This window comes from Formica exsecta, unplaced genomic scaffold (assembly GCF_003651465.1).
Source record: "Formica exsecta isolate Colony F162 unplaced genomic scaffold, ASM365146v1 scaffold222, whole genome shotgun sequence".
Lineage (NCBI taxonomy): Eukaryota > Metazoa > Arthropoda > Insecta > Hymenoptera > Formicidae > Formica > Formica exsecta.
In genome coordinates, this window is record NW_021849518.1 from 894,565 (window position 1) to 907,429 (window position 12,865).

General features: G+C 32.0%; 2 protein-coding genes across 6 annotated transcripts in view; one reads left to right on the forward strand and one right to left on the reverse strand.

Moving 5' to 3' along the window:
- Positions 1-108: 108 nt before the first annotated feature.
- Positions 109-1,759, forward strand: LOC115235417. The gene is made up of 2 exons (XM_029807202.1): positions 109-701; positions 1,142-1,759. Exons 1-2 carry the CDS (start codon positions 165-167, stop codon positions 1,301-1,303), a joined length of 699 nt encoding a protein of 232 aa, XP_029663062.1. The 5' UTR covers positions 109-164; the 3' UTR covers positions 1,304-1,759.
- A 151-nt stretch (positions 1,760-1,910) lies between these two features.
- Positions 1,911-12,865, reverse strand: part of LOC115235412 (spondin-1) — a 22,855-nt gene continuing 11,900 nt past the window's right edge. For 2 of the 5 annotated variants that reach the window (XM_029807189.1, XM_029807191.1), the window contains exons 3-17: positions 12,111-12,354; positions 11,137-11,323; positions 10,645-10,960; positions 10,359-10,489; positions 9,224-9,416; positions 8,399-8,564; positions 7,711-8,047; positions 5,940-6,059; positions 5,640-5,733; positions 4,837-5,007; positions 4,253-4,375; positions 3,911-4,059; positions 3,607-3,685; positions 3,286-3,351; positions 1,911-2,982 (exon numbers count right to left, since the gene is read on the reverse strand). In XM_029807189.1, the coding sequence (XP_029663049.1) occupies positions 2,804-2,982; positions 3,286-3,351; positions 3,607-3,685; positions 3,911-4,059; positions 4,253-4,375; positions 4,837-5,007; positions 5,640-5,733; positions 5,940-6,059; positions 7,711-8,047; positions 8,399-8,564; positions 9,224-9,416; positions 10,359-10,489; positions 10,645-10,960; positions 11,137-11,323; positions 12,111-12,354 (2,555 nt within the window). In that variant the 3' untranslated portion in view covers positions 1,911-2,803. Of the gene's footprint in view, positions 2,983-3,285; positions 3,352-3,606; positions 3,686-3,910; positions 4,060-4,252; positions 4,376-4,836; positions 5,008-5,639; positions 5,734-5,845; positions 6,060-7,710; positions 8,048-8,398; positions 8,565-9,223; positions 9,417-10,358; positions 10,490-10,644; positions 10,961-11,136; positions 11,324-12,110; positions 12,355-12,865 lie in introns of all 5 variants that reach the window. The other 3 variants (XM_029807192.1, XM_029807193.1, XM_029807190.1) reach the window with 3 other exon arrangements.

The window sequence follows — 12,865 nt, forward strand, 5'->3', positions numbered from 1 at the left end:
CCATCAGATAATACTTCAGTAAATAAGTTCGATGACGAAAATATCATCAAAACGATAAATTTATCGTTATTGCATAAACACATGCGAATACGTTTATAAGTGAGGTTAGATACGTGACAAATAGTTGTAGGTTAGGTTCGCCAGGCGAACGGAACTGCCGAGTTATGGCACTTATGGCTACCTCTAGGTTGTTGACGACTCTACGAAGGGTCGTATATCACGCTCAGGATTTCAATAAGTATTGCGTGACAAGTGACCTTCGGGACGTACGTCGAGCATTTAGCAAGAAGTCCATCCTCGAGCAGGATGATGCGACTGTCAAGAAGCAAAGACCGAAGACGGTACCAGTGCCAAAGATCACGTTGTTGTCACTGAACGATTCGATCACTGTGACAGTGCTAGAGCATGCTCAACGTTTGGCGAAACGTCGCAAGCTCACTCTCGTCAAGATCAGCGACCTCGACAGTAAGACGCAACGACCGCTGTACAAGCTGATGAATAACTCTGTCTTCATCGAGGAGGTCGAGAAGAATGTCGAGAATGATGACAAAAACGAGCAGAAATCCAAGGATACTAAACTGCTCTACATATCTGCAAAGATCGCTCAGAACGATTTGTTGACGAAGACAAGAAATGTGGTGAAATTGTTGAATAAGGGGCACAAGGTTAAGATTGTCATCACCCTGGATGGTATCAATGAGGTGAGTTCTTTGATTTTTCTATCACTTCTTTCTGTAATAGAGGAATTGATTTACATTGAGATAACTTAAATAAATTGTCAAACTAAAATACACAGAGTATTCTCTTTCTCCCATTATATAAATTTTTAATTACGTACAATATAAAAGATAATCTTTTATATTCTAGAATTTTAAAGAGAAGTGAAAGAAAATGTAATGTTTATAATACTTTAGACTTTTGATTTTTCTATAATTCACGATAAAATTCAAGACGGAATTTTATCTGTAATTTGATGTGCCAAATATGTATGTGTATCCTAATATATATTTTGTATATATGTATTTCACTTCCTCAAATAAAATTATAAATAAAATTCTGTCTCGATTTTTTTTTTTTTTTTGCAAATTATATATCGCCCAAAATGGACATAGAAAAATTATTTTATGTATTTTATGTGTAGGATAAGACCCAAAGTATTGTAGAGGATGCAGTGAAAAATTATGGCAATATTCAACGAATGCCATCAAAGAAAAATGTTGTTTTGCTCCTAATAAATCCCGTGTTAAATAAGAATAAAGACAATTTTGTCGATAATAAAGAAGTGACTGGTACAATTAATTAAAGTAATAATGTGTGACATTTATCGTTTGATGAATTAAATAATAATTTATCATAATTGTCAGAGACAAAAGAATAAATTCTGTATACATGTAAAGAATAAGATATAATGTATATACTTATGTGTTAAGTACATTTATAGTGATTAACTTTATTATGAATATATTATAATAGCTTTACAAAAGAATAACATTTTTAAATAGTTTTTTTTTTCTGTACTATATCTACGATTATTGTCAATGAAGAGAATTTTATGTTAAGATAACTTTTCATTATATCCACTAAACAAACAGCTTACTCTCTACTGATATGTCTACGGCGCATTATATTTTAAGATATAGTGGTTCTCGCGATCATTTTAACTGAAACTATTACAAACTTTGGTCTTACATTGAGATCTGCAATGCATAATAAATGCTACGAATATGACAATACATAGTACAAATAAATGTTATGATTACAATTGGTCTTTTTCGTGTTCTAATGTGTTTTACTATCCGCGCTAAAAAGGGACAACTCTTATTTGATGTATAATGTTACTGTGTTATATATATTATTACAACTTTGACCCTTTTGCTGCAGTTAAGTAGGTATCAAATGACATACATAATAATTTGCCTTCATTTGTCACGAAAAACTATATGAGTATTCCACAGACTTCTATATATTATATATATAGAATGTATAGAATAATATATAGAAGTCTGTGGACTATTCGATATTATTACAAGAGTATAATAATTGCAAAAATTCTAACATTTTCTTTTTTCTAAATACAACAGCACAACTAATGCGATTGGAATGCACAAATCCATTTTGCCTTAACTTAATACCATCAGAAAATAATGTCATGGTTAAGTAAAATTGTATTAAATATACTATTGAGTAATTCAGCATCGACACGATGAACCGCAAAATGATACGCAAATGGCACGATTTTCCTGTGCGTAGTAAATTACACTGGAGGACAGAGAATGGACATAATTATGCGATGTAGAAACAAGTCTATATGTATAAACCCGTTTTGTTTTTTTTTTACTACGGTCTTTTTACAAAAGCATTACAGATAAACTACTATTTTCTATACAAAATAATCAATGCTTCTCTTTTAAGTACTATAGTTAATAAGTATTAAAATATTCATAATTTCATATCAAATAAACGACTTCGTCGTTTTATTTGCTGTCTCTTTGATTTTTATCATTAATTCTATTATTACTTTCGTATTAAAACTTAATAAAATATTGCTGTCGTCCAGTATCACCTATTCTCCAGTGATTCTATTCTCCGATAATTTCGATACAGATACATACTTCTATCTCTCCTGCACACGTTTGTAGATTTCAATTATATTATAATATTTAAAAAAGAGTGTCACCACTAGTAATCAGTCTAACGACAAAGTCATATAAATTCCAACACATTCGAAATAGACGCACTGTGCAAATCGTAATAGCCTATTGATATAGAATAGTGATAGAATGCAAACACGCCGGCATTCGCGTTACTGTGGACAATCTACCCTGCTGCATTTTTTGAATTCCGCCAAAGTCGGACAGAGTTTGGCCCAGGATCCACGTGGTTGCACCATGATACTTCTGACCCTAGTTCGCAACGCCTCGCCGCAAGTCGCACTGCATTTCGACCATGTTGACCACGGTGTCACTTTGCAATTCACTGAAACTTTGTACAGAGCGAGCGATGGTTATAAATAAACAAAATTGACGCGATTATCCTCTTTCTAAAATTTACATTTTATTGAGCCAGTCAAATGCTTAATTGCCAATTGTGCCTTAATTACTTGACCAGGTTTTATATTCGTTTAATGTCGATTATATATTTATTCTGGTTCAGCTGAATATATAACAAATAAATATATTGTTTTTTTATATAGAAGCAGTTGTGAAACTTTAGTAAAAGGCAAATTACGAATTCATAAATTCCAAATTTAAATGATATTTTTATTTGATGCTATATAATACTCACTCTCATGCTCGTTTCCGGTCTTTTTATCTCGATGAAATCGGCGACCTGTTCCATCACCTTGTAAAGCTAAAAAAGTAATAAGATTTATTTATAAAATAAGTTAATAAAGTTTATTTCTATATATTTAATTATTATATTGTCTCTTTCTCTTCTGAGAAAAGAGCTGAAAAGCTAGAACTAAAAAAATTTATTTTTTCGCACTTTAAAATACAAGATTTTAAGAAATAATTTTGTAAATAATTTAATATCTATTTTCACGTGTATTTCAATGATAAATTATATTATAGTAAAAGAATTTAAAAAAAGTACCAATATACTCACAGCATGGCGGAATCCTATGACATTTCTTTTTTCGGAGAAGTTTTTTTGAACAGCTTTTACCCCCATCTTGGGCTGGAATCTGCTCGCAATATAATCACATTTTTGTACGATAAGATATATGAGATATATCATCCTTTTGTAATTAATTCAATAAAGTGCATATATATGTACATAATATAATTTAAAATAAATCGAAACAATTAATTGTCAATATTTGTTACTCTAATATTTGAAACATTATTATTTTTACTTCGTACGATAAGTATCGATGATGGTATATGCGAATAAAAGTTTATAATAATACCGTTATCGTCCTGGTGCTAATAGTGTATCCGCGACAGTTTTCACAGCGCGACCATTTACTCCATTCAGAAACCTGACAGTCCACTTTACTATTCTCACTCGATTCCATTATCTGACTGCCCGCTTGAATGCCTCTAAAATCTTCCTTTTCTGTGAGAAAAAGAACAAAGTAGGATAATCTTCGACGAGGCAGAAATATTCGTGCATTTATTTCAATTAATGATTTTTAAATTTCCTTAAAACCATTTTCCGTAAGAGCATAATCGAAAGTTCGCTTTGTAAACGTTACTCTGATATTCATTAGAGGAATGTCAAATAACTTTTGCATAAAACAAATTATCACCATATTGCGCTCTCTTCGCTTTTGCGCTGCGCTGCTCCTGTACGGGAATATGATAGCTGAGGACGCTGCTAAGGGATACCTTAAGATTTTTCATGATTGCCGATAGATTCGCCTTCAATTCTCCTGAATTGGTTAGTAAGCGTGTACAGAGTATAAGAAATAGTTATTTGTGAAGAAACGCATTCTCTTTTAATTCGATCGCTCAGATTTTCCATTATTCGAATTATCTTCGTCAATTCAAAAAGATCATCAATGTTCTATTATAATTTGATATCAAGATCATACACGTAAGGGACATGTATAGATTGTAAAGCATACCCATACAGCACAGAACGTTGTAACAACATTGCAGCAACATTGCAACATTGTAGCAACATTGCGGCAATGTTGCAAATGTTGCTGCAATGTTCTGTGCTGTATGGGTAGTTACAAATCTGATTGCAAAAGTTGTTTTTGCAGATAGCAATTGGTAGGAAATTTCAACGATGTACGGAGTTTCATAATTAATAACGTTATTATGATACGCTGATAATAGTGCGGTGAACACATGGGATGCACGTTATCGAATAATCGAGTTAACTTACTTTGGAAATTTCCGCAAACATTATTGCAATCCTGCTCGGTCGGGAAATTATTTCGATTACCGTCACATCCAGAGTAGCTGAATAAGTGGCAGCGGCTGCTTTGTTTGTCAAAATAGGCTCGTAATATGTTCGAATTACAACGTCCCTTCTCCATGGGTTCGCTACAGATCTCTGTAAATCAATGACGATTTCATTGTATAGTTATATGACACAGAAATAATTAAACGGCGAGATGTACAACTCTAATAATGCTCGAAAATGAGATACGATAATGACGAGATTAAATAATGAATTGCTGTCTTAAAAATTTCACTAAGCAAAATATTTCCATATATTTCCAAATCGAAGCCATATTTTTTTTGAACTATTTTATATATCATGAAATTTTTTATTATGAATTGAGAAAATCCATTATTTCAGCTTTTTGGGCCATCGTATAATTTTTTTGTTTTGTTTTTAAATATCATATTATTAAGTAATCTTATAAAATAGTTAAAAGTGTATGTGAAATAATTAAACGGCGAGATGTACAACTCTAATAATGCTCGAAAATGAGATACGATAATGACGAGATTAAATAATGAATTGCTGACTTAAAAATTTCACTAAGCAAAATATTTCAATACGAGGCCATATTTTTTTTGAACTATTTTATATATCATGAAATTTTTTATTATGAATTGAGAAAATCCATTATTTCAGCTTTTTGGGCCATCGTATAATTTTTTTGTTTTGTTTTTAAATATCATATTATTAAGTAATCTTATAAAATAGTTAAAAGTGTATGTAAACGTTCTACGTACTTTCTGCTTCTTCTCTGGAGAAGTCGCAGCTCGGAATTTCGGCTACACATGACGCCTGCTGCACCTTGCATTCCTCGTGGCTGTCATTGTCGTCCTTATTGCTGACAATAATTTGTAGCAAGCACTTGGCAATATCTGTTAGAACAGACGTGGCTGACTGGGAATCTTCTAAAATAGTTAAAAGTGTATGTAAACGTTCTACGTACTTTCTGCTTCTTCTCTGGAGAAGTCGCAGCTCGGAATTTCGGCTACACATGACGCCTGCTGCACCTTGCATTCCTCGTGGCTGTCATTGTCGTCCTTATGCGAACCGCTGTTTGAGTCATTATGCAGCCTAGATCGCAACTTGACACCGGGCCCACAGCTGGAACTGCACGGCGACCAAATGCTCCACTCGGTGTAACGATTAGTAGGACATCTCTACGATCAATATAAATTAAAATTTGATCAATCAACGTGAAAAAACAGCTATTAATCAAAAGTATTGTAGAAGCGAAACTCTCTTTCTCTCTCATTAGTTCTCTTTCATTTCTCAAGATTTGCGTGTGAGATTGAAAAATCTTTCAAACTCGCAAATTTTCATGAATCGTAGAATCTAGTTTTACTTCACGAATTACTTAACTGTTGCCTGAAAGTGATGTACATTAAGAGAGTATAATGAGATTGCACTTCTAAAAACGTATAAAAAAAATGTTGTGAATATGAATTTGCTTCTTCATCCTTGCTTATATATTGCCAATCTTCACATTGATTGCCGAAATTTACTTATTCACTTATTAGCGATGTTTCATTCGCAATTCTATAAGCTGATTTAATGACACGTGAGTGTAATATTCGTTATACGATAATTGCATATAAAGTAGCATAAATGTGTAATTGATGGTGATAGCGGTTGCTATTAAATTAGAACGCATTATATCGATTCGTTATGATATCGGCAATGTATTTCGTGAGAAAATAAAATAATAAACTAATAAGCACTGATTTTTATACATTTATCTCCTCATTTTTTTGATAGCAGGAATATATTCGAAAATTTTTATATCTTTCAATGCAATATTCGAAGCGCTTTATGCACACTATATTATTATTTCTTGCATAGTTTATCGACGTTCTATGAAAAACAGGATTAAATTTTACGCTGTGAAATGCAAATTTCTTTCCTTACGATATCGTGTGACTTACATGAGGATGCCGGTGCCATGGATGGATCTACGAGAAATGGTGCAGGTATCGATTACTCGTGCGAAGCTATCGTTGCTCTGGCTGTGTCTGATGATTTAATACTTAATAAAGCTGATAAATTCGTTTTAATACATATCGAGCGGATCGTTTATCTCTTCTGTATTTTGTAGAGTGTAGAGAAACGATGTTCGCTTGATATCTATTAGATAGAATACGTGAATGTAGTTAGTCATAGCATGAGCAAACTTTTCGACGAAACTGATTCAAATTGTTGGAACGTATTTTACATTCGAATGAAGCACAGGAAATGAATATCAATTAAATGCAGTTTAGAGATCAAGTTCAACTTTACCAACGAAATAAAGCCAGAAATTTGCATATAACTTCAACGGCGATTATTCTAATGAATTGATAAAGTATGAAATTATTTGACAATTAAAGGATTGTAGCATATTAATTCTCGAAGATGTAAATAAATTTTCAATTAGAGGGAAGAAGAATTCTCAAATATTTGTTTTTCTGAAATATATATAAATATAATTCTGTAGAGATGAAATTTTAACAAAGATTTAATGTGTGATTTGAAATAATAATAGTAAGCTTTATATTATTAAGTTAAATATTAAGATTAATGTTAAAAAAATTTTCGAAAAACGATAAAGTTCTTGCTAAAGAAAAATTAATATCATATACACGGAGATTTTTATATACATGAATACTTTAGCGTTTTAAAATCACAGATTATATTTTATTTTTATTTAGCAGCTATGTTATAATAGAGGATTTAATTCGCATATCCGAGTCGCGAAATCAAATATATATTTCAATCAGTTTCGTCGGTGAAATCCATTCCTATCAGCCCTGATATCTCTGAATCTTTCCATACCTGCAGCCATTCCTCGATTATCTCTCCGCTGTTGTCTGCTCTCTCAGCGACATAGTTCTTATCCTCATCATTGACGTGAGACGTTAAGAGATACAGTTGCCTTACCTCTTCCGTGTCTTCGCCTTCGCAAGGCTTGTTCTCGCAATCGACCGACTGCTGTAGTTCCGGCGCGTTCGGCACGGCCTTGCATTGCTTCCGATACTTTTTCAGCTGGAAGTTTCTAGATCGCGTTCTGCTGCCCTCGCCACAGCTGGACGAGCACGAGCTCCACGCACCCCACGGTGTTAACTTGCAATTTTCGCTGTCTAATAGACCATCGTGACGACTGTTACCGGTGCTGGCGAATTATAAGTATCATCATTTTGCGAGAATATAAAATACGAGTCATTATCAGCCACGCAGTGTAAATAGATTCTCTCTATTATATATTCAGATATAGTTTAAAACCTTTTCTGTCAACAATATCAGAAAAATAAATAAAAATGTTGACACTTTTGATAGATGTGAAAATAAGAGAATTTTTCTCATTATATTCGAGAATATAACACAGAAAAGATACGAGATCTTCTTTAAAAAATATAAAATAAAAATAAAATTTGTGCAATCTATGCTATAAAGAAGAAAGTTGAGAAAATTGATAGATTAGTTCTTAGTTGCGATGTAAAGATTATGCTATCGTCCTCATTACCAGTACGGGCTTTCTGCGTTATAACAGCGTTTCCGACCCGTTAAAGGTGTATTGCATTTATTCGCAGCAGCTTCATCGCGGAATTTACGTTGTCTCAATTGAATGCCTCTGCCACAGGTGACCGAACACGGGCTCCATTCCTCCCAGGGCGTCACTTTACAAGCCTCTATACATAAAATGATTAATTACTTTTTCTAGAAATTTTGTATAAACTGTATATATTTAAATTTCATAGCAAGATACTTGAAAAAAAGAATTATGTCATTACTTATTAATATTGTATTTCGAACAGAAATAAATTCACAGAATATAAATGTCTTACCTACATATAAAGTAAATTTATCATGCAACGCATATCCATGCGGTGGAAATACCAAATAATATATTATAAAACCAAAAAATATAAATATAAACGAATTTCGCAGAATAGAAAATGTCTTTTGTACGAACGATTGCTTATACAAACCATTATTCTGTTTAAAAGCCTTTTGCAAACAATTTAGGAAATAATAGCTAAAAATTATGCGTATCTGTATGTAACATGGAGATTCATGATAAACTTTACTTTTATACCTTAACTGTTCAATTGTACAGAATTTCATCCACGAGTTTTAGCACGGGGTTTTAAAAGTAACGTTTAAAATTTTATATCTTAAAAATTTTTTTGATATTGCTGAAAAAATTATGAACTGGACGTTTTCATAAAATTTTTAAGTGATATAATTAATCTTTGTTATAAATTCTCCACGAGCACGTTTGAGAAACAAAATAGTTTTTGTTAAATGAAACGACACTTGCTATCTTTGTTATTTGAATGCACTGCACCTGCATCAGCCAGTATATCAACCCCAGCGTCATCGCAGGTCTTCTCGTATAGTCTCTGTCTGTTCAAGCAGAGCTTCGCAAGGGGTTTCATATCCAGACCAGAAGGATCGTAAAAGGGTGATCTCGAATCATTTGGATACGTCGACGTGATACGTCGAATTGGTTCCGGTGGATCCGTCGGCAAATCCGGCGACTAAAAATTAAAACAAAGTAATCAAAGATAAATTTAATAAAATAACTATAATTGTTTATCATAAAGTAAGTACAATATTTTTTAATATATTTTCCATTTAATCGAATTCGCTAGTATTATTCCTCGTGTTTCTCCATATTTTGCAAGACATTACGATGCGCAACAGATGCGGCGCGGCAATAAATAAATTAAATCTGTTGTTATAATTAAAAATTTCTCGCGAATAGCGCGTGAAAACACAAAATTTTTCAAAATGGCAAATAGAAAAGGTTATACAAAACGAAGTAAATTCTCGTATAAGGTATAATCTCGAAAGAGTGGAGGAAGTGTAAAATTGAACGGCGTGAGCGATTCTAGTCTGCGATCGAGATGGCTATTGTGAACTATTGGAATCGGACACTCTCCCGCACGTCTAGAAATTATTATAGGGTCGGTGTTGACAGGTGATGTGATTTTTTCTTGTTTTGAACCTGTACAATCTGCACCCGTTTGATGAAACATGTACGGACATTGATACAAAGATAGAGTCGAAAATTTATCCTATGTAGCGAAACGCGCGAAGTCACATGAGCGTAAGTGGACATGAAATTTTTATCGGTCATCTCGTAGAATCACCAATACAAAATTCACGTAACACGAAAAATGTTGTAACGAAAAAGAAAGTAAATTAAGATTTAATACGCAAATTATATATAGCATAATGAAATATTTCGAGAGAGAAGACGGCCTAGAGAAAAAGAACTATCTCAATACTGTTATAATCTATTTATCTATTAAATCGTGATAGATAGGATATTTCTCGCATCAACCGCACTTCCTTTAATCTGCGAATTTTTTGGGTTGATTTTTGAGCCGATTTTTTCTTTATAAAAATATTAAAACAAAAATGTCAATCTTGAGTTATAAACGATTAAAAATAAAAATACATGTATATTTGCTTACCAAATATGTGATACCATCATCGGTACCAGCATCATAAGGATAAAGATTATATTCTTTGCGAATTATCCAAGAACAATTCGGTAAACATAGTTCAAGACCGGAGACGCCAACAATCCAATCCGGCGAAGGATCTACAAAGAAAAATCGTTTATCGATAATAAATAAGAAATTATTTCTTAATTTTATGTCTTAAATACTGAAAGGAAACAATAAAACATCATTTCTACCTCAAGAGATTTAAGTCTATAATGTAAAAATAATTCTTAAAATAATAAAAGAATCTTACCGATTTTTGAAACCAAGGACATTAGATGATGCTTGCGATCCACACGAAAAACTGCGAAAGTCCTACCCGTCACGTTTGGATAAGCGATGCCTCTTGCTTTTATTATAGTCCTAATGTGTTCGCTCCGATTCTTTAATTCGGACTCTAATTTTCTCGTTGTACCAACCTCAGCCACCTGCTGCAGTCCGGCACTAGCCATATATGCGTGTGTATGTAGTATGCCATTGTTACTATATCGCCAAAATCTGTAGTCACCAGTATGCGATGCACCGATTACGTCCGAAAAACGAATTAGCCAACCTTTACTTGGAAAGTCCTATAAGAAGAAAATCATAACGATCATAAATTCCGAGAGTGCGTCGATTATATGAAAGCTCTTTACAAACGATCGATCGCTTCACGATTTCAGATATATCGGGTATTCTTATTTTTTACTCGAATACAAAATCATTTAATGATCCAGTCTTTAATTATCCATTTGTTTTTAATTACTTTGGGATGAGTATTGCGTGACCATAATCCTTCAAAGGTCACTTCATATTTGGCTTCGTCGCAGGCGCAACATTCTGCCAGGACAGTACCCTGATCATCAGCTTCCGCTTTTGAGTCTTGACACATCTTGAGGATTAAACTTGGGTCATCCATGTACCATGTATCTGCCGTTTCCATTACCGTCGCTCTACAATAGAAAAAAAAAAGAAACAAAACGGAGGATAAATATAATCTGCACGCATGTTATCACTGAATTTATGAAAAATTAATAAATTGTCAAATAATAAATAAAAAATAAAACAAGAGAAAAGATAGAAATAATTCCTTATTGTTAGAGAAAGAGCTCTCTCAATCAATAAAGGATGAATCAATAAAATTACGTAAACACAATATCACTTTACATTATTATGTAATAAATATAGCACATATAGATATATTAATAGTATGATGTTGCACAATACATATTTCATAATATGCATGCATTTACATATTATATTAGCCTATTTTTAATGAGAAATATGTTATTATTATTCCATCTTATTTTACGATATTTACTGCGTAAATAAATTTGAACAATAAATATATTTTCTATCTTTCTGCAAGTTAATTCCAAATCCAATTTTAAAATAAAATATTCTTTACATTACATACTATATTCATAATTTTAAATATATGTAAATAAAAAATATTGTAAATTACAAGTATATTTTATATATTTTAATTTACCAGAACAACACAGGCGCGCTTTTTTTTATGGACATTTTCCAATTTTTGTAACTTTTCTTTCCATATATACATATATATAAATCTAAACTTTTTATTATGTTTTATTATTTTATAAAATTATTAATAACATTATATTTAAATTTATGTATTTTATATAAAAAGCGTTAATATTATCTACTGTAATTAATATTAATGTCGTACAAAAATATTATTTTTGGCATTTGTATATTGTGTTAATATTGCTTCACCTGATAAGTATGCAACCGCTGTCTTCATTAGGACTAGTCCAAGCGACACTTATTTCTTCTTTCCCAACCTTTGATGTTTCCACGATGGCGTTTGCGCAATTATCCGCAAATTTGGTCAATCCATCATCCTGAAGATCGAGCGTGCCGGCATCGGCTGTCTCATTCACATTTTCGGACTCGGCGGATATGAGGAATCTCGTGAACTTCCGGTGCATCTGATCGGAACCATGGGTCTGTAGGACCACTAAAATAATCGACGATCTTTCTTTAATATGCTCGTACTGCATATCTCGTTTAATAAAATCATCGTAAGATAATTTGAGTCGATGGTCCAATATTATTTTAAACAATTAATATTTGTAGATTTATCCGTAATAATTATACATATACTATAGGAAAAAATAAAATTTTTGGAAATAATAGAATTCAATAAAATGTTTTTATATGCAATGTTTTTACATGAAATTCGATAAAATAATAATTTAATAAAACTCGCGATGTGTAACAATATACATATTTTCTATCGCTACGCGGCTCGATATTATTAATTTGTATTGATTAAATATGTTTTAATTATGCAATTAAAATATATCTGAAAAATTCTCTTGCTCTTTGTTTAAAAAATTAATTATAATTTTCGAAAATGATTAATAATTTCCAGTTTTTAAAATTTTTTATTTGTAATTGATTACAATCTAGAAGTGTAATTTTGACTTCAAAAAATATTTTTACTTATTAATATAATTCTTACTTAT